The sequence below is a fragment of the Molothrus ater genome, chromosome 1, assembly GCF_012460135.2.
Source record: "Molothrus ater isolate BHLD 08-10-18 breed brown headed cowbird chromosome 1, BPBGC_Mater_1.1, whole genome shotgun sequence".
In the NCBI taxonomy this organism is placed as follows: domain Eukaryota; kingdom Metazoa; phylum Chordata; class Aves; order Passeriformes; family Icteridae; genus Molothrus; species Molothrus ater.
In genome coordinates this window covers 73,997,541-74,020,781 of record NC_050478.2, presented here as the reverse complement: position 1 = coordinate 74,020,781, position 23,241 = coordinate 73,997,541, and the positions used below count along the sequence as shown (strand labels likewise).

Sequence of the window (23,241 nt, the reverse complement as noted above, 5' to 3'; positions counted from 1 at the left end):
AAAAACCACCCAAAATATTTTGATTGGGCTACGACATCAAATTTAAATGAGAAAATTTTCCTTTCACATTAGCACAAGTTTGAAAATACAGAAGAAATCGAAAAGTACCAGGGAGAAGAGAGAATTAGAGTAAGTAACAACATTTGTGTGGTTTAGAATTACTTGATTAAAAACTCAAGGAGAAAATGTCCTGCTACAGTAACTATCAGAAACTGTAATTGAGTATCTTGGGTCTTTTTGAGATGTAATCACTCAGTGTTTGTAAGATTTGAATCCCTTCATGTGCAAATCACATGGAGAAATACAATTGTTCCAGGCACAGAGGAACCCAATTGCAAAAAATAATTATTGTTGAGGTAAGGCTGACGGAAAAAACCCAACCTCATTACCTGATCTAACTGTTGGCAGCATGAATTGGGAACCAGCTGTTTGCCTAGCAGAAAAAAATGGGAGATTAAAAGAACAATGAGAAACCATGATTGCAGGTGAATTGTTCCAAATGATGAACAGTTGAAAGGAAATTAGAAATCTTATCTAATTAAGGATTTTTCTTTTTCACTTTTACAGCTGTAAATAAAAGACAATGATGTCAATGATAATCACTACAGAAATGAAAGTGTCTGACTATTTTTAAGTATCTCATTTATATGAAGAAAAGTTAGTATTCTTTTGTGTACATTCTGTGATTTCATTTCAGAAATATATTCACCCATTTTGATGCACTTATGGACATTGAGGTATGATCACTCTTCATCAGGACTTGAGAGCAAGGTCTCTGATGCTCTAAGATTTATGACAGAAGAGTTATTTCAAGAAAATTACTTTTACCCAAATATATTTCAAGCAGATCAAGCTTAGATAAAATAAAACCATTCTCATTTTTTTCTTTCTTTCATAGCTTCCCATGTGAATGAGCATATTTTAGAAAATACAGCAGTATTGTCACTATTTTAGAGCTTCTTATGCATGTGCATGAACACTTCTGTGTATTTAAAAAAAACAGTGTCATACTCTTGAGTGGATCTTAATGAGTAAATTCAAGTTTTTAAGGTCACTTTTCTTTGAGGATAATGAAAATTAAAACATAGGCATTGACATGAAGTTTTCTCTTTCACATTCAGGACAAGATGTTTGTAGCAGTTTGACAATGTGAAATGAGTAGCAAGAAGAATTATTCGAATGAAACTTTTCTTAATGATCTTGGGACCAGTGCTCATTTAGCCACGCTGTTTAGCAGTGCTCTGACAGTGACTGGTGTCCTGGGAAAGGTGTTCTTTAATATCTTTATCAATTACATAGGTGGTGAGATCAAATGCATCCTCAGCAAGTCTGCAGATGACATGAGGCTGAGTGGTGTGGTTGACACAACAGAAGGAAGGGATCCTGTCCAGAGACACCTGGGAAATCTTGAGAAATAAATCTATGAGAATCTCACAAAGTTCAACAAGTCCAAGTACAAGGTGCTGCATGTGGGCCTAGGACAATCCAAGACAAGAGCACAGAATGGGAGAAGATGTCATTGACAGCAGCCTTGCAGAGAAGAACTTGAGAGTTCTGGTGGATGAAAAGCAGGACATGAGCCAACAATGACCCCAGAAGGCCAACTGTATCCTGGGCTGCATCAAAAGAGGCCCGGCCAGCAGGTCATGGGAAGTGATTCTACTGCTCTACCCTTCCCTTGTGAGATCCCACCTGGAGTGCTGAATTCAGGTCTGGAGTCCTAACCATAACAGAGATATGAGCCAGTTGGGGTGAGTCCAAAGTAGGGGAACAAAGATGGTTAGGGGTATGGAGCATGTGTGCTATAAAGACAGGCTGAGAGAGTTGCGGTTATTCAGTATGGAGAAGAGAAGGCTCTAGAGAGCCCTTATTGTCATCCTCCAGTGCTTTAAGAGGGCTTATAAAAGAGTGGAAGATTTACTTCTTACACAGGCAGATTGGGAGAAAGATTTTTAACTAAAAGAGGAAAGATTTAGATTAGATGTTAGAAAGGAATTCTTCACTCAAAGGACAGTGAGACACTAAACCAAGTTTCCCAGAGACACTAAACCATGTTTCCCAGAGACACTGTGAATGATCCATCTCTGGAAGTGTTCCAAGTGAGGATGGATGGAGCCCTGAGCAACCCAACCAGTCTAGTGGGTCACATTCCTGGCCATGGCCAAGGGAGTTGGAACAAGGTGGTCTTTAAGGTCCTTTTCAATTCAAATCATTGTATGATTCCATACAATGAATCTATTTGCTTCTTTCATGATGAAGACAGAGATTCTGCTAAAGGGTTTGGACCTACTTTCCACTGAAATATTTTTTTTTTCAAACGTGGAAATACTTCAATTACAATCCTGTTTCATATTGTTTGGGTTTTTTGACCTGGATGCTGTGATTTTAGGATTTGCACCACAGTCAAAACTATGATTGTAGTTTATGTTCAGGCTATTTTACAGTTATTTGTACTTATGTCTGAAAAAGTGGTTGGGGGTGAGTGGACTGCCTAGAAACAGATTCCTTCTATGTATCTAAACATCTTTAAGTAAAGGCTTCTCTTCAAGTTGTTTTAAAGTCAGCAAGCAAGTAGAAGCTAGCTGAGGGAATTCTGAAGTAGGAAGGGTCTCTGTGCACTTCAGAGCATGCTGTTAGCATTCCTGAGGCTGCTCTTGTATACACAGAGAGCTGCACAAGTAGAAGGTTTTGGTTGTAGGCTCAGCTGTGGGAATGGCTTTAAAAGAAATATAGGAACCATTAAAGCAAATGTTAAGCTTTATAGCACAGAGGTCAGCACCATCTGGATGCTTTTAAGACAGGCTTTTCAGTGTGTGCTGGCTTGCATGTCATGGAAATAAATGGCTGTTGCACCTTGGCTCCAGGGTGTACTCTTTAAAAACTACAGACACATGTTTCGAAAAGTTCCTTGGAGAAACATGAACAAGATGAGGTCCACGGGTGGGCACATGTGATATATTTTCAGGTTAAACATTTCTACTAATAAAACAAAACCTGAGACAAATAAAAAGTTTGCAAAGAAGTTTGCTGCTACTTCTTTTCAAAATAGTAATGTATTGGTGGTTGTTATTTTATCTCTACACCTTTTTCTTTTTCAAAATTCTTTCTTTCAAAATTCACTATATATGGTGAAAAATAATGTCACTTTCACAGAAATTTAAAGATGGCCTGTTACCACTTTGTCTGCAATAAACTACGGGGAAAAAAATCCTATGAGAGAAACTATGTATGGCAATCATGAGAACAATGTGTGCAAATGTTATGGGGAAACGATGGAAGAACGGATTTTTTCTCCTATCCTTTCTTCCTCTTACCCCTTTTCCTGCCTGTATGATCTGGTAGGGTCAATCACTAGATAACCTTGAATGTATTACAAACAGCAAGCATAAATATGTGGCACAAAAGTTATGTAAAAGACATGATGATATGGCCCATAGGAGTGTTTCAAAATCAATCCAGCTCAGTGGATGTCCATCTTGCTATTACGCGGCCTGAGTGATCACACTAGTAACAGAAACAATTCTAAGCTATACCCCTGTAAGGTGCTAGCTACAGAAAACATCCTCCATCACACATGTGCAAGCTTGAATAGATGCCTGCCACTTCACAAAACTTCACGTTCAGTAATGCAAAGCAGTTTGGTTTCCAGAGCTTGGCTCTGTTCCACAAATGTGTTGGCAGTTTTAAGCAGGACTGAATGCTTATCAAAAATTGGGTAACTCTCACTTCAATTCTTACTTAAAATGACAGTTAGCATGGGTCTCTCACTAAAATAAGCCAAAAGGTGTCTACCTAGTGAAGCAGCTACAATGTATATAAAGCCATGACTAATAATTAGCAATGCATGCTTGAGAAAAAGTGACCTCTCTCTGCTCTATTTTAAAAAGAGAGGGAGGGTATGGAGAGTAATGAAAAGAAAAATCAGCCAGGTCTCTGAAGGAGGAAACAAACTTTCTATGTTCTGGTGTCTGAAAGCCTATGAATGGCAGGAAAGAATATTGCATCAGAGGGGAAAAATAGTGACCCACGTTGTTTTCTTGATGGATGTTGAAATTAGCTAAATTTTTGCCAACAATAAACTTTGCAATAAACCACGGAACTAAACTTTTACCAACAAGTTGTTCAGTTAAATCAATCTCCCACTCGAGTATATCTGCCTGGTTTCCATGGAGAGTACTCATCCTCTAATCCAGCTAAAATGACCCAATTAATTCCTGTGACAAGGGCATGAGAGACCTTGTACCAAAGCCTTCCCCACAACAGTCTCTGGGGCTTCAGGATTAGGGGTTTCTAAATTGCATGAGAGGAAGTCTGCTCCCTACTTTTCTTTAGCCTGTGTACCAGCCAATGAAATAAGATTCTCATGGTGACGAATGTGTTTCAGCCTAATGAACATAAATTTTTATTAACCTTTTATGATAAGGTTTATCCCCAGTCGTACCATTGTTGCTTGGAGACAAAAGAGTAGGAGACGCTCTGTAGGATTTTCTTTCCTCTGACCCTCCTAAGGCTATCTGAAAACCATGAGTGGAGCATATAATATCTGTTGATGCTGAGAATGTGTAGTGTTGCTTGGTGGCAGAGAGCAATATTTGATCATTCTGATGTACCTGAGACTTAGAAAGGAGTGTGACTAATAACTGGTTCTGGTTAAAAAAAGAAAAAAAACCCAAAAAACCAAAAAAACCCTAAATGTATTTATCTTCTCAGTCTGATTCTTTTGTTATAGTACCAGATGCAGAAGCAGTACTGTGATGTGTCAAGAAGCAATAATGGTTATAATCAAAAAGCTGGTTTAGATGACCTCTAAAATAGGTTGGAATAGTCCTAAATGAACACGTGTTTCCATTTTTCTTATACTATACAGGGACTGCTAGATATGAGCAATATAGGTTCTCTGGGACTTAGCACACTTGGCCAAAACATTCAAGTTCATATTTCTATATTCATTGCTATTTTTAGCACCAAAATAAAAGTACTCTCATGTATCAAAGGTAGTCTCTCTTCTGAAATACAAACTCAATTAGACATAAATGTCCAGATACAAATTCAGGTGCCTCTCTTGAAGACCTCAGCTGTTAAGAAATAGAAAACCAAAATGGATCTCTCATTTTTCTGTAGCTACACTTGGTGCACACTCTATTTCTAGTATTTTTGTGGGATTTTCCAATGAGGGAAAATAATTGCTGAAATTGCATTGGTAAATTAGATGTGTAGGAGGTCTGGAAAACAACATGCATACCTATCAAATGGGTCTCTGTCATATCTGTTGTTAGGTAAGCACAGAACTTACCGGAAAGCTAAGTGATATTTCATACATTCATGGGTATTTCACCAAGTATGCTAGACTAGATGGAAATTGGATTAAGGAAATTGACAGCTAGTCTGCCTGGACTGAGCTTCTTCAAATATATGACAAAACCCGTGTGTGCTGGTTGGCAAAATTGCACAAGATTAATTTCAATTAGATCTTAATTTCTAAGCTTTTGAACCATTCTTTTTGTTATGTAAATAAAATACATGACTCACTTTTCTACCAGTCATCATACTGAGATTTTAAAATTTATTTACCTCAATTTTGTCTTGTGTAATGAGACATTGTTACACTAACAGAATTAAGGTTCTACGGCAGCTGTTTGAACTTAATGGCTAGAATTATCTGAATGCATTCAGCATGAAAAAAGCAGCTTAAAAGTCATAAAGTAAAGCTCTATGGGTCTAATAGCCAAAGGCTTGGAGAATTTTTGTACCTTCTGAAAGGCTTGAACTGTATTCTTAAGTGGCAATTTATGTCACTGGTTAAGACAGGATGATGTGATTATAAACCTTAGTTGTTGTGAAAAGCACTCTTTTCTCATTTTTCTGGTATGATAATTCCTTCCACAATTTTAAATTAATTCATCTCTTCCTTTGAAGTGTATATTAATCTAATTATATAATTTACATGAAAAATAGTAAAACATTCTTTAAAAAAAGAATGAAAAAATTGTCAAATACCTCTTCAAAGGGAAGTGATCTTTTAATCAAAGTATCCTCTTCCATCCTAACCCATTTTGCCTAAATTCTAATGCTGTGTTTAATGAATGAAAAATAAATAGAATTTCATGCAGTTTCCCTACAATCTAATGTGCCATCTTTTTCCTCATATTTTAATTTCTTTTTCTCTCTCTTAACCAATTCATAAAACATCACTTGAATTGGATCTGAATTGAGCAAGAACACATGTTCTTGCTCTGCATAGGGTTCTGCAATACCTGAAAAGCTAAATTCATTTCAGGTACCATCTATGCTACCTTCAGTGAAGCCTCTGTGACTTAAAAAACCCTGGGCAGAAAATCAGGTAAAACATGAGCATGGTTCCTGATGCCTATCCATATCGCCCATCTTCGTAAAGTCTTTGAATATTGCGTGGTCGCTGTGCTCTAAAGAAAAACAAAATATTATACATTCTGATCCTTTCAACATATTTTCCATGAAGCCAAACAGTTTTGGCTGGATGATGACAGCCTAAAGCTAATAAGACATGAGGGTAGACCTAATCTGTTCTTAGGGCTTCATCCTGGCTTGTCTCTCCTAGAGTAGGAACCCACTCATGTTTGTGTAAGTGAAAATAATGATCTCAACATTTTTCTTCCAGTCAAAAATTAATCAGTCTAGAGAAGAGGCTCATGCATGAGCCATTTTGGAGAGATAATCTTAGAGTACCTGATCTGCTACTAAATCCACTTCTTTGGTAAATCCTGTAAAGAAAAAATCTTTCTTCACAGGATTTTAACTGAAGGACTGACTGGCATTAGCATAAATAGATGATGTTGTAAAGACAGCAATATTAAGACATTTTTGTACTATGTTGGCTCTGAGTTCTCTTGGTTTAGCTACTTACTTGAATGCAAATTATCACTTTGTTTTATCCTCAATTTTTTTTCTTGTCTCTTAGAATTTTACAGAATTCTGAGGTAGTTTAGAAAAGGATATACGTGACCTTTGCCGAGACTCAACACAATGCCAGACTGAGTTTTAACCTACAATGGAAACAGTTACACTGCCCTTTATTTTTGAAAAAGCTTGGTTTACACACCTTAACTGAGACATAATAAAGATTTTCCTGCTTCATGTACTTGAAGGTGTTGCTACATTAACCAAGGCAATGATAAAAATCCAGAAATAAATGGAATTATTGTTCAGCATAAAGCATTTTATAGCATTATGCAAAACTATTTCTGAAAAATATTTTCTGATATTAGAAATGAAACACCACCTTAAAGTATCATTTTTTATTATATCCCATGCTATTGAACTAGGATATTATCCTTCTAGGATATTATCCTTCATCTTTTATGTCCTTTTTTGAATCAACTTGTATTTTTTGCAGAAGATAGGAAATTAAGAGGCTGGGTTAGTCTGCTGCTGTTCAAACTAATATGTTGAATTCTTCATGATGGCACTGTAGGATAGTTTCCTTACAAGTCCTTTGGTAATATCAGGATTGGTTTACCTGTCCTGCTTTTGCATTTTCACAAACAAATGTTTCATAGTAGTTGGCAAACTCTGGTGCATGATCATTTATGTCTAAAATCCGTATGAAGACAGGTATTTGGCTACTTTGTTTAGGATTATCTGAAAAAAAGAAAAAATATTACAATACACAGAGATATGTATATGAAAACAATCCAATACTTTTTTTCCAAAAGATATTAGAAATGTTCAATTTTCTTGATTATACTAAAACAATTATATTTCATTTTCTGATGACAAACATTACATATACATGAAAGTCCTATTTATAATTGAAACAAGTTTTTCTATGATTCTATATATATATGTGTATATATAATATAAAATATGCTCAAATTGATTTACATTAAAAACAGATCACTGAGTTGTTAGGGAGTTGTATTATTTATATCAGTTCAACAAATAATTAATTGCAAAAGTTGTTCCATGAGACTGAGCTGTTAAGAACATTTGCCTTTTCAAATCAATAAAGCAGTAAAAGAGTGTCAGTGAACAACCCTACCACCACAACCACACACAAACACAAAACCATAAAAAACCCAGACCAAAGTTGTCCTTTCTCGCCTAACTATAAAAAACAAAATAATAAAATGATATATGCAGGATATGATCATCAATCAATCTTCAAAAACCTCCAAACTCAAGGTATTGCCAGAGAGGATTCTCACGTTATGCGTATTGAAAATGTAGAACATTTTTAACCAAACAATGAAAAGTGTTTAAGAGGAAAAGATAAAAGATATAAATCTTTCTGAAAATGGGGATATGATTCATCTCTCCACATTACCCAACTCTCAGACTCTTAAGCACATTGACTCAGGGGAATCTATAGGAGAAGAAAGGAAGGCAGAAAAGTTTTCCACTAAAATCATCTGTTTCCCCCTTTGATGACTGCTACCTCAGAAAAAAGGTAGGCAAGACACATCTAGCCTGAAAGTATCTAACAGAATAGTAAAGAATACAGGTGAAAAATTAAGCCCAGGGTTTACTTCAGATATGGAGGGCAAAATTTTCCCTAGTCTTGACTTCAAAAAAAGCCATTTTCTGAGATAAGTTAAATCAGTTGAGGTAAAGCATAATTTTTTCTCATTTACAAAGGTTATTATGACAATGTGTTGTATGTCAGGGACATTTTTTCTCTTCTTCCCCCAAAGATTTTCCCAAAGACTTACCTTGGGATAGAGCCAGTGCATCAGACCTGCACCAAATTATTTGATGTGAATTCTCAAGGAACCAGTTAACTTATCCAATATATATTGTATATGGTTTTATTGAGCCTGAGACTTCCTAAATATCTTTGTAAAAAATGGGCAAAACATAGCTTAAAATATAAATTAGGCTTTTATATGTGTGCCTTGTCTATCAATAATATCTGGATAAGGGCAAAACTAATGAAATAAGATAAGTCATAGAAACTGTAGAATTTAATTATTTTCTCAGTTCAAATATTCTTCTGAGATAAATTTTATTTTCATCTTACTGATTTCAGTTGCTATGACAGTGATGTTGTGCCAGGGAGTTTCTTCTCGGTCAAGTGGCTTCGAGAGGAATAAGGATCCATTTCCTGAATAGATGTTGAATATTCTGTCAAGGTCAGTGTGTCGATCTACAGAATATCTGTCAAGATACAGTAAAACTGAGCATCACAATCTCCCATTGCAGTCTCCAGTTTAGCTCACAGCCACCTCTAAAAGTTTTCCAATTTTAACTGTTCTTAATCAAGAATGTTTTCTTTGCAATTGACCTAAGTTTTCCCTTAACTACCTGCATGCTACAAATACTTAAAAACAATTTTAAGACTAGTGAGGAGGATGAAGAGCAAAATATTATATGGGTGGTTTTTAGATTGATAATTGAAATTACATTTTGGCTCATAAAGTGAATTTCGGACTAATAACTAAAAGTGAACTTTTTATGTAAGATTTTTTGCAAATTAATTGTTTCTTAGAGAACTCTGTCACCAAAGGACACATATTGCAGACACAAGAACGTATTAATTTAAAAAAATCTATTTTTGAGGTGTCACAAGGACCACAAACCTGAGAGAAAAATCTTTCAATTACTTGTTCTTTAATATGAAACCTCTTAAAATCTTGTTTTGTGATATTTTCTTTTGCTTTGTTTGTACCCAGTGAGAAAAAACTTGGTTTACAGTTGTTTTCTAATCAGCCTAGTAGCTGGCAGTCATTATCAGGTCAGATTGAGATTTTATACATAATTTACTTAAAAATATTTTATTTTCCTCCTCCTCTTACACCTCCTACCTCAACACATACTGCTGTAGGACATAGAAGCCTTGTTCAGAAATGCAGAGATCAATTCTCATAATCACTTGCATGGTAAATAGACAAACTTAAGTGCCTTGTTTGTCACTGCAGATAATAATAGCAGATTGGTAACAATTACAACAATTTCACAGCACTGAACTCTTACTTCTAATTGTTATTACTTTCCTGCAATCATTTCTTATTCAATATACTGTGATAATTAAATAGTTAAGTTATGGAACATGGATGTTATGTACAGAAGTGTGACTGTTATCAAGCATCAGGGAGCACAGAAATACAAAATTTTGAATGTTTTAGATAGTATAAAAGAATAATTTTATGAACAGCTTGGTGAAACTACTAGAACATGCTGGCAATTAAATACTGACATCTCCTTTCTTTTTACCTGGTTCCTGTAGACTGTTCTTAAAAACATTCTCTGCACTGCTCATTGTGCTAATTGTATTTGCCTTCACAAGCTCACATAGATATTTCTCTTGGACACTTTCCAACAACCCCCATGTGCTTTATTACCCAAACAGCCTCTTTCTACCTTGCACTCTCATCATTCTCTGTTGACCCACATCTAAAGAATTTTATATTGTATAATGGCTTACTTTATTGCATTCTTTGCTACATCTGGGTCTTGGGCTACAACCTGCCCAATAATGCTTCCTTCCTTGGCGTCTTCATCTACCTCTATTAAATACCAGGGTCTGCTGAACACTGGAGGTTCATCAATGTCTTCAACAGAAATTTTGACAAAAGCCGTGTCTTTGAATGGCCCCAGCTGAAGAAAACGAGGATCAGGATGAGTGTTGCTTGCTTCTACTTTTAGGGTATATAACACCTTGTTTTCAAAATCCAGATGCTGAGGAGCAAATAATAATAATAATAAAGAAAATTACATCACTTTAAGAAAAATGTGAGTAAGTTTTACAGTCTAAATCAAAAGATGAAACATTTTTAGTAGGAAAAGCTCAAAATTTTACTCCATCTTGGAGAAGATGGAGTGTATTAGATCTTATTCTAGACACTAAAATTAAGGATTATTATAGGATAGCAAGGCAGTTATGATCCCTCTGTCTATTAATTGTTCAGGTTCCTGAAAAAACAGGAGGCTTTGACTTATGTAAAAATATAGAAGCATGGAAGTTTTACTCAGTCCACAATAAGGAGTTGTGTAAAGTCTTATTTGTCTCATCACATTGGCAGTAAAAAGAGCAATTATCGCAGTTCTTAAATGATCTTTGTCCTATTTATCTTTTCTTTACTTTCTTTTATCCATTACCATCTATAGTTTGGCACTAGGAACAAACCAGACTTGTCCCTGGTCTCCATGTTCCTTAGTAAAAAGAAAATATGTGAAGTTTGTTTTCAATCCATATGACATTTACATCATGCATATCCATATATGTATATGGAGGTAGACCTTCATAGATACGTATACATAAACAAGTATATGTGTTTCCAAATATGTTTATAGATTGTTATTATATTCATAGGTAGTTATCAATTAATGTTACTGATATATTTAATAACATTAAAATCAAAAAAAGGGTTCAGAGTTTCAGAGGCTGAATTCTGAAAAGCAACCAATAATGTTGTCAGACATGGGATTTTGAATTAAATTTCTGTAAATGTCTTTGCTCTTTGGAGTTTCACTGACATCATATGTAACAACTGAAGTATCACCAAGACTGGACTTAAACCAAGACAGATTTTAGGTACTGGGGATAACTGGCTGTTGAACAGATTAGAGAGGGAGAGTTTAGTCTTGGACATGCAAATTCATCAAGCTCCAGGTAAGCCTACCACTCTTGTAAGTCTTAGCACAGCAATCAGCTGATAAACCCCACTGTGAACTGAACCTCTCCAAGTTTTCACAGCCCTAATTTGAAAGTACTGTGTGTGAGAGTCTATATATTGAACAGACAGCAGTTCCTGAAATATTGCTTTATGTGAAGTGACATGCCAGTAAATTTCCCTTGAGACTTGAAAATAACAGATACCTGCTGAAGAAAGAGAAGAACAAAACTAATACAACAGCTCCTTGGCAGCCTGACCCCTTGTGAGATCTACCCTCCCTTCCCCTGGAAAAAGAAAAATAACCGTAACACTTGAAGAGCTAAGTACATATGAAAGAGAGGGAGAAAAAGTAAACCTTTTTGACGGTTATAATCCCTTCCTGTGTGTCCTTGTCAGTGATGATATCAAACATGTCTGATCCATCCCCATTGGAGATGCTGTACTCAATCTCTGCATTTTCTCCCACATCGGGGTCATTGGCTTTAATTCTGCCAAGAGGAGTCCCAGGTGGTGCAGATTCAGGAGAGCTGAACTGATAGGAGCCTAGAAGAGCAAAATCAAACATTTTTTGTTTTGAGGAATATTTTTTTTCTGAATAAAAATTATCTTCAATTTCAACTAGATTTTATAAAGTAACTTGAAGTTCCAAACACTGTAAGAAAAGTGCCACTAGTCATCACAATAAACTTTAAAACAGGATTTGGAGTTGATTGACAAACTGTCAAAATATTCAAGTTATTCTTCAAAGCCATATAACACTTCTTTTTTTCTTCACTTTTAAGGGACAAAGGTGCAAAACAGTGAGGTACCACTTCTTACCCTGATTATTAGCACTATATATATATTTTTTTTATCTGGAAATGTTCCTAGATATATTTAGAAATAGGAAAGGATTTTATTTTGTTCTCTCAAGGGTGTTCTCAAACAAGAATTGTAGAAATCAGTGAGGATTTTGGAAAGAGACTAAAACAGAATAACTTTTTCTTTTAATTACTTTGAAATATATTCCAGTAATTGTTCTGTTTGAAAACAATAAATTCATCTGTTATTGATAATACATGGTAAAGAGTCATTGTAAAGGGAATTTGGACACATGTTCATGGTAATTGCTATTTTTATTTTTATAATCAGTCTTCTAGAAAGAAATCTGATTACACAGACCCTTTACTCTTGCTTGTGTGTATGAAAAGTGAATTCAAACGTACTTTCTGACAACTTTTTTTTTTTTTAATCTAATTTTAAAGACATGCTGCAGCAGAAAAACTATTAATTTCTTCACCAGGAAGAAGCAGATATAGAAGATGTTTCTTCACTAGCAAGACACAAAAAAATTTCAAATTCAGTATTTTCAGTTATTTACTATCAAGAAAATGTAAAAAAATCCAAACACATCTGATGAGTTCATATTTTGCACATAACAAGCCAGAATCTAATTTTCCTTTTGATCTATTTTTTCATGTAAATTCATATTACTTTACTGAGTGAAGTAGTAGCATTGGAGAAATACCTTAAGAATGTGACAAAATTAGCACCTAATAAAGGGTACAACCTTTATTCAAAGGATCCAAAGAGGATACATATAAATTGTATTGACTTGTAGTAAAGTACAGTCAACTCTCCTTGTTGCAACAACCCTATTTCCTCTATTTACATGTGCTTTTAAGGCACCTAAAGGATCCTGACCTGATCCATTTAATACAAGGAATGCATCAAAATTGTGAGTGCAGAATGAGTTTCTGTCCGCAGTTGTAAAGACTCAGTACAAAAGAGAGTTCCTGAGAATACCTTATATTTCTATAGATGTGTAGCAAAATGGAAGCTAATGCTTGATGCTAAATTGTGATTGCTGTTCCAAATTCAAGGTTGTAAGTGAAAACTCAGCAGCAGCCTATTTTTCTGTGATCCACACAGAAATGTATATTGTTCCCTCAAACCGGTCTGCAAATGGGATGAAAGGTAGGATTCCTGACAGCTAAACCATGAATTTCAAGTCTTGAACCCTTGAAAATTCAAGGGTTTGGCAGCTGAGCCAGATCTACCATAAGAACAGATTCAGTCATGGTACATATTACTCCTTCCAGATAAATACCTCCCTTCAGTGCTTTTTTGTTTGAAAGCATTCCTATTTTTGTGGTACTGTGTGAATGCTACACAATTCAGGATGTGAGATGGCTATTTGGTTTGGAGTACAATAGAATTCAAAATGTGTAAGGTTTTCATTATAGTACCATTTTAATTCCATTCAGGCCTATGTCTTCTAATTTTCCATGACTACTTCTAGGAAACAAAACAAAACAGAAAATGCTTCTTCTTGATGCGATTTGAACAACCACTACTTCACAGTGCCATTTTACTTTCTCCAGTCCCTCTAAGAAATTAATTTTTGGATCTTAAATACCTTGATATTAACTGGTGTTGCTTGCAACTGCCATTCACCCTCTACTTTGGGCAACAATTTTACTTATTGTTGCTTCAGATAAGAGAAAAGGAAGACTAATGTTTTCATAAAAAGCAAACTTCCAGAACAGATAGTTTTTTGAAGATGTACCCCTCTTCATAACTACCCAAGAAGAAATCAAATCTGCCTGATATTTCTCTTTCTTTGATTTCCTAGAAAGTGTTACAACCCACTCTGCTGAGGAGAAAGAAAATGAGAGGGAAGGATCACCAGCACAACTGAAACTGCAGCATTGGAAAATCCCACAGCAGGCCTTCTGTAGGCCACACAGTGTGTTTCAGTGATGTTCAAAGTAGAATACTAGGGAGAGCATTGTTTGAGGCATCAAATTGTGTAAATTTCTCCAAAAAAGTACCCATCGCAAAGTTTATTGAAATAATCAGAAAAGCTTTCAGAGACTTGAGGTTTCAGTTAATTTTGAAAGAGAATTCTTTTTCAGAAGAACACAGGCTAAGGGGACTGGAAACCTTAAATTATTTTTCAGTTCTATATGTTCTTCATTCTTCTTTATCTTGTTTGATTTTATTCAACAGTGAGGCTTACAAGGCAATGTGCCACCATAAATTATAATTTAGGTTCCAGAATTTCTATTTGCCAAAATATTATAGGCTTGCATTATGCTATACATTTTTAAAAAGTATCCCCTCATGAAGTTGAACAGGAATTTCAGTTAATTGATGTTTGAATTTACCATGTGAAGGTGATTCTCATCAAGTGAACTCTGAATGTGAATTGAAATTATATTTCTTTATGAGGGTTGCAGTACTTCCCCTCCCCTCTCTTCTTTTAAAGCAACGTGTTATCATGGATAGAGATTAAAACAGTAATTTATAATTCCAAAGATCTATTCTTCCATGCTGTCAGAGTTTTCCAATATTTTTTTTTTAAAACTGCACTAGGTTGAACAGTTTGTACTATTCTGGGTGTACTTATTGCCATAGTACTGAAGTGCTTTTCCAGTCCAGGAGAGCATTTTATAAATCAGCTCTCTTTGTTCAGTCCTTAGTGTATCTATAAAGAGAGCCAGGTCTCTCATCAGTGTGAACAAGCAATTCAAATTTTATTATGTGGACACTTTTCTGGCAGGCACTGAACCGAGGCTGTAAATTTCTCCTATCTGCAGCCTATCAAACAGTTATCAGACACCGACTGTAACAACATGACATTAAATTTAAACACTGGCCTAGCATAAAAAGAATTTTGTAGGGTATTACTCTGAAGTTTTCTGTATTGTGCAGCTTTCTGCTATTTGCTATTTTTTTCTTGTACAAAGATACTTAAAAGAAACCCTTATTTTATTGTGTCAGACTGGCCTAGATTATCAAAATCATTCAAAAACTGAACAAAGATTATTAGTACCTAAGCCAAATGCTTAGACTGCCAGCAGAACAAATGACCTGATCAACTCTGCCTGTGGAAGTCAGAACATTAGAAAACCTGCGATGTATTTTCTTGCTTCAACACAGGGAACTAAAAGAACAGATCCTTATATTTTGTAGTTAAATTCCTCTAAAGTCCCTGCAGTTGGCCTAAATTAGTGTTACAGTTTATATTTCTGTAAGCAGAATAAGAATGAGAAGTTTATCACTCCAACAAAGAATTTGATGTTATAAAAAATGTAGGCAGAGATTCCCATTTGCCTTGGAATGCTGCAAAATAAACTGACAGAGCAGTGGTTAAGTACTACAAAAACAATGATTAAAAAAACCAAAACTTCCAGATGGCCAAAGCAAACCAGCTGATTTTTGAGAGGTTCTTTGGAAAGCCAAACCATTAGATGCTCCATACTCTGGGGGAAGCGAGGTGGATTGTCATTGACGTCAGTCAGTGTGATGTTCACGGTGGTGGTCCCTGATAGTCCTCCCATCTGGCCTCCCATGTCTTTAGCCTGGATGACCACTTGGTATTGCTCCCTGTTTTCTCTGCTCATGTCTGGTAAAGCAGTCTTGATTATGCCTTGAAGGAGTGAAATAAAGGAGAGACAGAGAGGTGAAGGAGAAGCCCCATCCACAATAATCTCAGAGCTCTTGGATGGATTCATGTCAGATACACTGTGCAGATGATAATCCATAGCAATCACAACAAGGTATACTGCAATAAACCTTTCAATCTATGGATGATTTAATGTGATTTTAAGAAAAGAGACAAAAAATGTAACAGACATTATTCATTGTTTTTGTTTTGCTAAATTGATTTAATTATTCTTTTAATGACAAAAAATATCAATATGTTCATTGAATTAACAAAATTCTGCAGTTTTTATCCTCAGTTATTATTTACTATATTGTGTAATCTTCAGCCCTGGTGACATTTTGATATTATAGCACAAGGCTGAACTCTAACATGCTCACGATTCGTTATTCTGGGCTGTAATAGATCATTGATTTTGATGCTCAGTGATGTCCACTGTCAGTCAGGAGCTACAGCTAATAAAATAATTGGAGAAGAGTCTAAAATTAGTTTTGAAAAGTCTTTTTAGGGTGTCCAGTTTGAAGGATTTCATAACTGTAATTTGAATGTCTGAGACATTTTTGCAGTACACGAAAAAAATAAACGTCTCAGGTGAGAAAACCAAAAGTGGTGCTGTACACCACTTGATTAAAGTTCCTTTTTGAAAACCAAGCAAAGCTTTTTGTTTTTATTTGGAAGAGTAGTGGCTTTTCAAAGCTGGAGTGAGCAGAGCTTTCTTTTGTGAAGTGGGAAAATGTAAGCATAGTGTCCTTTTCTGCTGGGAGGATTCACAGCCCTTCCCTTTCTTTCTCAGAAGAAGGCTTTCATTATAGGCTCAGTTTGATAGTACACAGAAAAAAAAAAAAAAGGCAACCCTGGAAAATTTATACTTCTAGCAAGTGACTGAAATAAAGAAAAAACCTTTGCAGCTTAGTGCTTATGACATTTATGTCTGAGCCAGGATTACCAGGTTCTGATTATCATACCTAGGCTTACTAATATATGTAACATAAAACAGCAAATTGGATTAAAATGAGAAAATTAATCCCTGAACCAAAGATGAGAGGCTGGGTGTTTCCCTTACTGCCTGCCTGCCTAAACACCTGCTGCCATTATTAATTTCCCATGTTGTACTGTTGGTCCTGTTTCCCTGCTCATACCTGGTAATGATGTTTGAGTAGGGGACTGGAGAAAAGAGAAAAAAAAAAGAGAGAGGTTGAAAAGGGGGAAAATTCAAACACTTTTATCCAATGCAAAATTTTTATGCTCCCTTTTAAAATTGTAGCCTTGTCATTAATTATCTTTTGCATATTATGTCTTTGATGTATTTAGAAAAATCCCAAATTGTTTCAACATAAAGTTAGCAATCATCTGAGCACTTTCAATGGATCAGGAACTTCAGAGATTCTGCACGGAGTTGCACTTAAATTCTCAATTAGAAAACCAGAATAATTTTGATAATATGCAAGAAAAACTAATTCAATGCCTATTGAGTCTTGAGTGCCTTAGGATCAGATATTTGGAATAGGAGAGTTCTGGTGACATCTTTCTTTTCTGACCCCTAATTTTGAGTCATAGATGTCCAAAATTCATACTTTTTTTTTTTTTTTTTAGTTTGTGTTTGTCTCTTATCCAAATTCTTGCATAAGAGTGAAAAAGGCTTCAATTCATTCTTTTCAATTTAAAAGCATTAATAGTACTTGCTTCAGTGTCCATAACTCTTGGAATCATAATACAGCTTAAAAAAAAACCTTAAGTTAAAAATTAACTGATTAAAATCAGTGGTCAGGGATCTATTCCAAACTTTTAGAAATAGTTAATTACCTGTGAGATTTTTTTTTTACCTTATAGTATGAAAATGTCCAGCTCCTACATATATTTTTTGAATGTAAACAGATGAAATTCCCAGAAACTGGTGTAAATAGGCTCGGGACTAATTTTGATGAGTCTTTGGACCCTTTACAGTATTTTGCATCTTTTTTCTTTTAAACTTTTGGCCTTTACAGTTAACAATCATCCTCTGGAAACCTTAGTTATACCAAGAAAAGCAATTTTTCTGCATTAATATAATTTTACTGGACAAAGCATACTTTTATTTTGATTCCAGTGAGACTGAATGGATTGCTAACCTGTTTCTGGATCCACTGAGAAATATGGCTGTCCCTGGAGGATGCTGTACACCACTTTGGCACTGTTCCCATAGTTGGCATCATCAGCATCTGTGGCTGTCACCTGAATAACAGATGTACCTAAATAGGTACCAAGCAAAGAATCAGCAGATTTTAGGAAGGCATCTACTTCTTGTAAACCATATACAGTTGTTGAAGTATTGAATTTAGTAAGAAATCAAACAACGTCCACTGGAGCAATCCAGAGTTATCCTACTCAAGAGAATAAATAAAATCCCATCTTCCTGGTGACTGTGACTAAAATCATTATCACTTAAGATTCATGCTTCAGTTTAACAAGACAAACATACAGGGACTGACAGGGACATCTTTGAAACTCAACACAGCATTAGGTTTTTTTGGTGATCAAACAGCTATGAAGATTGTTCTCTGACAATAACACAACCTCAGCTGAAACTGTTCACTTAAAGCTTTGGTTTAATTAATAAACCAACCTAAAGCAAATTTCCCCATACTCATTTTCTGCTCAGATGACAAATGTCAAGTGCCTGAATTTTGGCTCAATAGGACACTTTGTCTCATCCTAAACTGATTTTTGAGGTTCTATTTAAAAAAAGATTGGTTTTTCAATAAGAAATACAATTTGTGGGATATGGTTGGGTTTTTTTCTCTCTTGGTCAAAGTTATTTGGCAAATATAGGACATTAAATGCTGCTAATGTTTTTTTGGCATTCACTTATTTTATGTGACAATAGTTTACCCTTGTCCTGTGATCATAAAAAAGAAAATATAGGTTATATGGGATTATAAGTACTGTGAGCCAATACATTTGGTATAGTTTATGGGTTAGAAGCAAATGAAAGCTTCTGTAAAGCCTTTCTTATAAGATATAAAAGCACAAAGATATCCTTCACATGCTTTTTTTTTCCTTAGCATTTAGATGTCAGAATGCATTTTGCTCACACAATCTAGAGCTGACAAATGTCTAGATAGGTGCAGGCAGTCCAATAGCTAGAGGTGTAAAGGTGCTTGACTCCTTGCCAGGGGATGAAGGCTGACTGAGAAGAAGCTCTTTACCCTATCTTTGGCCAAGTTTTTTTTTTTTTTGGGGGGTGGGGGGGAGGGGTTGTTTGGTTTTTTTGGTTGTTGTTTTTGGTTTTGTTTCTTTTTTTGTTGTTTTTATCTCTCTTTGCAAGGAAAAGTTCTAGCAAGCACTGTCGATTTAATTGATATCATTCCCTATTCCTATTTTTCTCTACCTTCAGTCTCTCTAGATTGAAGTTCCCTCAGATAACTTGCAGGCAAATGTCTGTCTTGACTATAAATTTAGAAGGACCTCATTTTCCAGTGATTAATGACACTGTAGTGAATCATTTGTACTGTTGCTTTTGAGCATATCCCAGGGATTGGGAAAAGTAGAAATCCAGAGTTATCAAAACCAATTTGTGACAGTACGTTATTATCAGGTCCTGTTAGATGCAACTATTTTTTTCATAGTACATAATACAGCTTTAAAAATAATAGTTTTACCTACACAACAATTACCAATATTTCAGGTGATCTGAAGAGCATGTAAAGAGAGGATGAATAATTCTCTCTGCAACACACCACCACAAAAAAAGTTGTAAAACTGCTTTGTCACAAATCATCAGACTCTGAAGATGATTTTTGCCATCAGGTACCTGGATTACTTTTTTGCCTGGTTAAACAGCTAGAGGTCATCTCTGTGCCAAGCTGAGCTGTAAAGGTTGTCCCAAAGAAGTGAATATTTAAGGACATTTTAATCACTAGCAGTGCCCAGCAGAACTGCTCATCCAGACAAAAAAAATCAAGACAGTTCTTTGATAGTCGTAAAGTTCCATAAGTCCCATCTGTTTTCAGAAAAGCAAGTTAAATCCCCTGCCTCCTCAAGGCAAACAGGGAAAGAGTCAATATCTCTTGCTAGCCTATAAAAAAACCATAATCAATAGAAAAATCTGCTTATGCTGTGTGACATTGTAGCATCTAGAAGTTAAGAATCAAGAGTAATTTAGCTGTCCATCACCAAAGAACCCAACCAAAATACCTTAATCAGAAAAGGTTTTTTCTGTGGCCTCCTGATCTAGACACTGTCATGGACTGACACAGAAGTTTGAGAATGATTATAGCAACCAAATGTACATTAATGTTCTTCATTTTTTTTTTCCCAGTGTACTGTTTTGGTGAAGAGAAAAAAATGCTGAATTTGTTTTGAGTTAGCTTTTGTTTTTTGTTTTTTAGAGCAGTTATTACAGAGCTTAGGGGAGACTTTGGGAGACTTCTGTGTTTGTCTCATTGGAATGTCTCTTTGTTTCCTGAGGCTCAAGTGCCATATAATTATGGTTGCTGAGGGGTGTACAGAAGATGTAACCATAAAGAAACTTTTCGTGTGGTGAAAAGATAGTATTACAAATCTCCTTATTTCTGTTAAACTAATAGTACAGCTGTGAAAAATTATTAACGAGAGTATAGCCTCAAAAAATTCAATGTCAGCAGGCAGTTAAGTCTCTTTGCCAAATCTCTTTGTCTGCTGTGTCAAAAAGAAGGATGCTCACAAATGGTAGACAGTACTTGTGCAACTTTCTTTCATGACATAAGAAATACTCTTTGCTTTTTGGGTCAGAAATGACAGTGAAATAAGGACAATGAAATGAATGAACTAAATATTAATTAGAAATAATTGGTAAAGAGTAAAAAATTTCTAATCAAAGAAAAGTAGGCCTTATCTTTGCCCCACAGGGATGGTAGCCACTGTCGTAAAGTGGTTCATTTAAAAAAAATCTGTTCATTTATTTGCTTATTTATAGTCTAGATTACCTCACAAGCATCCTCTTACCACATTTGTCAGAGGAAATCAGCTTGATTTAAAGTACAAATAGGCTGTCTGGATGAATACAGCAGGAGTGAAGAAAACAAGTACAGTGTGGGAAGAACAGGGAGTGGGGGAAGTTATTTTTGTATTTACCTTTGTTTTTCAACATCCAACTCTATTTTTAATATGCAGTAAATTAAATTCATTTTTCAAGTGAAGTCTGTTTTCACCCTTGTGATAATTGATAAGTAGTCACTCAATCTTTGCTTCAACCCATGAGCTTTTCCATTTTCTTTTCTCTCCCAGTTTTGTTGAGGAGGGGAGTGAGAGAGGAGTTGGGTGGGCTTCTGGCAGACAGCCATGATCAAATGTGCCACAGAGCAAATTGGTGTGAAGAATGACACAGAAAATGTGAGAATAACTGCAATAGCAGTCCAAGTACTGATAACATCAATCTTCTGAATAGGCAAGTCTACTTCAACCCAATCCAACCCAGCAAGTTTAATCCATTTCAGGATGGTAACTAAATCTCAGAGTTCTCAAGAGGTATGTTTTCCTTTCCTTTTCCTTTTCCTTTTCCTTTTCCTTTTCCTTTTCCTTTTCCTTTTCCTTTTCCTTTTCCTTTTCCTTTTCCTTTTTCTCTTTTTCTTTTCTCATTCTTTTTCTTCTCTTTCTCTTTGTCTTGAGAATGGAAACTTAAGCACTTTGATACATATATGTTGCATGATGTATGGGGTCCTAATGTAGGGGCAGCAAACTGCACAAACTTTGAAGGTAACCTGAGAGAAGACAAATCTAAATCTGTGTGAGGAGTGCTTCTATATGTGTTTGTGTATGGATAAAAATTCATGTAAGTGCATGTAAAAATGTAGAACCCAAAAAGGAAAACTATTAGAGAGAGCATCTCATCATATATAGGAAGTGTCAGAATTGAGAGTCTGTAACACAGATTACTAGAAATCATGAAGAGTGAGCCATAAATTTGAAAAAAAAAAACCTCACAACATTTGAAATGAGAATGCTTTTATGAATTATGTTTAAAATGCTTTCTATCCCTTTGTGCTATTAAGTGTTTGAAAGAGTCCCTCTGGTATAATTAGGTCTCCCAGCATGATACCAGAGTCCATTGCAAAACTGAAGTAAATAGCTTGAGGAGGATTGTTGCAGTGCAAAAGAGGTCTTCCACTAGATGAGACAGGTGAATATTTTGTTATCTTTTCATGTGAAGTCGTGCGGTTCAGCATGCAACTCTTGTTCCTACTTGGCTCTTTTGGCTGACCTGAATTACAACAGTTTCTGCCAGTCAGAAGGATATATCTGCATCTACTGGAAAATTTTAGTTTTACTGATAATTTGTTCTGCAACCTTCATTTTAAACAGTGTTCTCCGTCTTGGGAGAAGAAAATGAGCAGATTATGCTGTTAGTAATGTGTGCTTCAAGATTCTACTATGAATGTTGGATAAAAAATGACCGTGATTTAAATAACATTCAGAACCAAGTCTCTTTTTTCTTTTTTTTTTTTTCAAAAGAGAAATCTGTAAGTTCAAAATGCATTTTGAACATTCTGACATTTTTTATATAACTTGTATTTCAGAACAATTCAAACTTCTGATTTAATGAAAAAATAAGAAGGCTTAGGGTTTCTTTGGCCAGCATAAAGTATTCAAAAAGTTGTTTGGAAATAAAACAGTCTGAAAATGCTGAAACAGGATGTTTTTACATTATGAGACAGCTTAATTTCCATTTTTTTTTTAAGTCTACTTCTCTCAAAACTGGCAATTATTGAAAAGTTCTGACTTTTACAGAGGAGTTTTGTCTGTGTATGTGCAGAAAGTCTGTTTCATTTTCAGAAATAGAAGACCAGCTGGGGTAAGTGGAGAGGCAGGAAGGACTTTATCTCCCTAAAGGAGAAGCTCTTATGCTTGCTTCCTGTTTTCAAACACAATGGCAATCTGCAGTTTGTCAAGTTTATTTGCAGAGGGAAAATTTAAAAGAGGATTGCTTTTACCAGCAAAAAAGATTTGGGTAAGTTCTGGAAAACCTCTGGAGGCAAAATTGTGAATTTTGTATATCTAGAAGCCTTAAAGAGGATGAATGGACACATAGTTTGCTCTGATAATATTGCTCCAAGGATTATCCAGATGTAGTCTGGAGATGCCCCTGATGAAAACATGAGTAAAATTTTAAGTGAGTACAGAAATTTTGAGGGGTTTTAAACCAATTTTGTCTTTGAGAGCAGGTTGGTCTCTCTGGAGAACAAGTGGACAATGAACCGGACAAAC

At 35.4% G+C, this 23,241-nt stretch overlaps 1 protein-coding gene across 2 annotated transcripts in view; it reads right to left on the bottom strand.

Annotated features, from left to right (window-relative positions):
* The window catches only part of CDH9 (cadherin 9), a 98,150-nt gene that overhangs the window by 6,229 nt on the left and 68,680 nt on the right, over positions 1–23,241 (bottom strand). Inside the window, exons 4-9 of one of the 2 annotated variants that reach the window (XM_036378768.2) lie at positions 18,129–18,248; positions 15,838–16,005; positions 11,947–12,134; positions 10,400–10,572; positions 8,996–9,132; positions 7,496–7,617 (exon numbers count right to left, since the gene is read on the bottom strand). In XM_036378768.2, the coding sequence (XP_036234661.1) occupies positions 7,496–7,617; positions 8,996–9,132; positions 10,400–10,572; positions 11,947–12,134; positions 15,838–16,005; positions 18,129–18,248 (908 nt within the window). Of the gene's footprint in view, positions 1–7,495; positions 7,618–8,995; positions 9,133–10,399; positions 10,654–11,946; positions 12,135–15,837; positions 16,006–18,128; positions 18,249–23,241 lie in introns of both variants that reach the window. The other variant, XM_036378767.2, reaches the window with a different exon arrangement.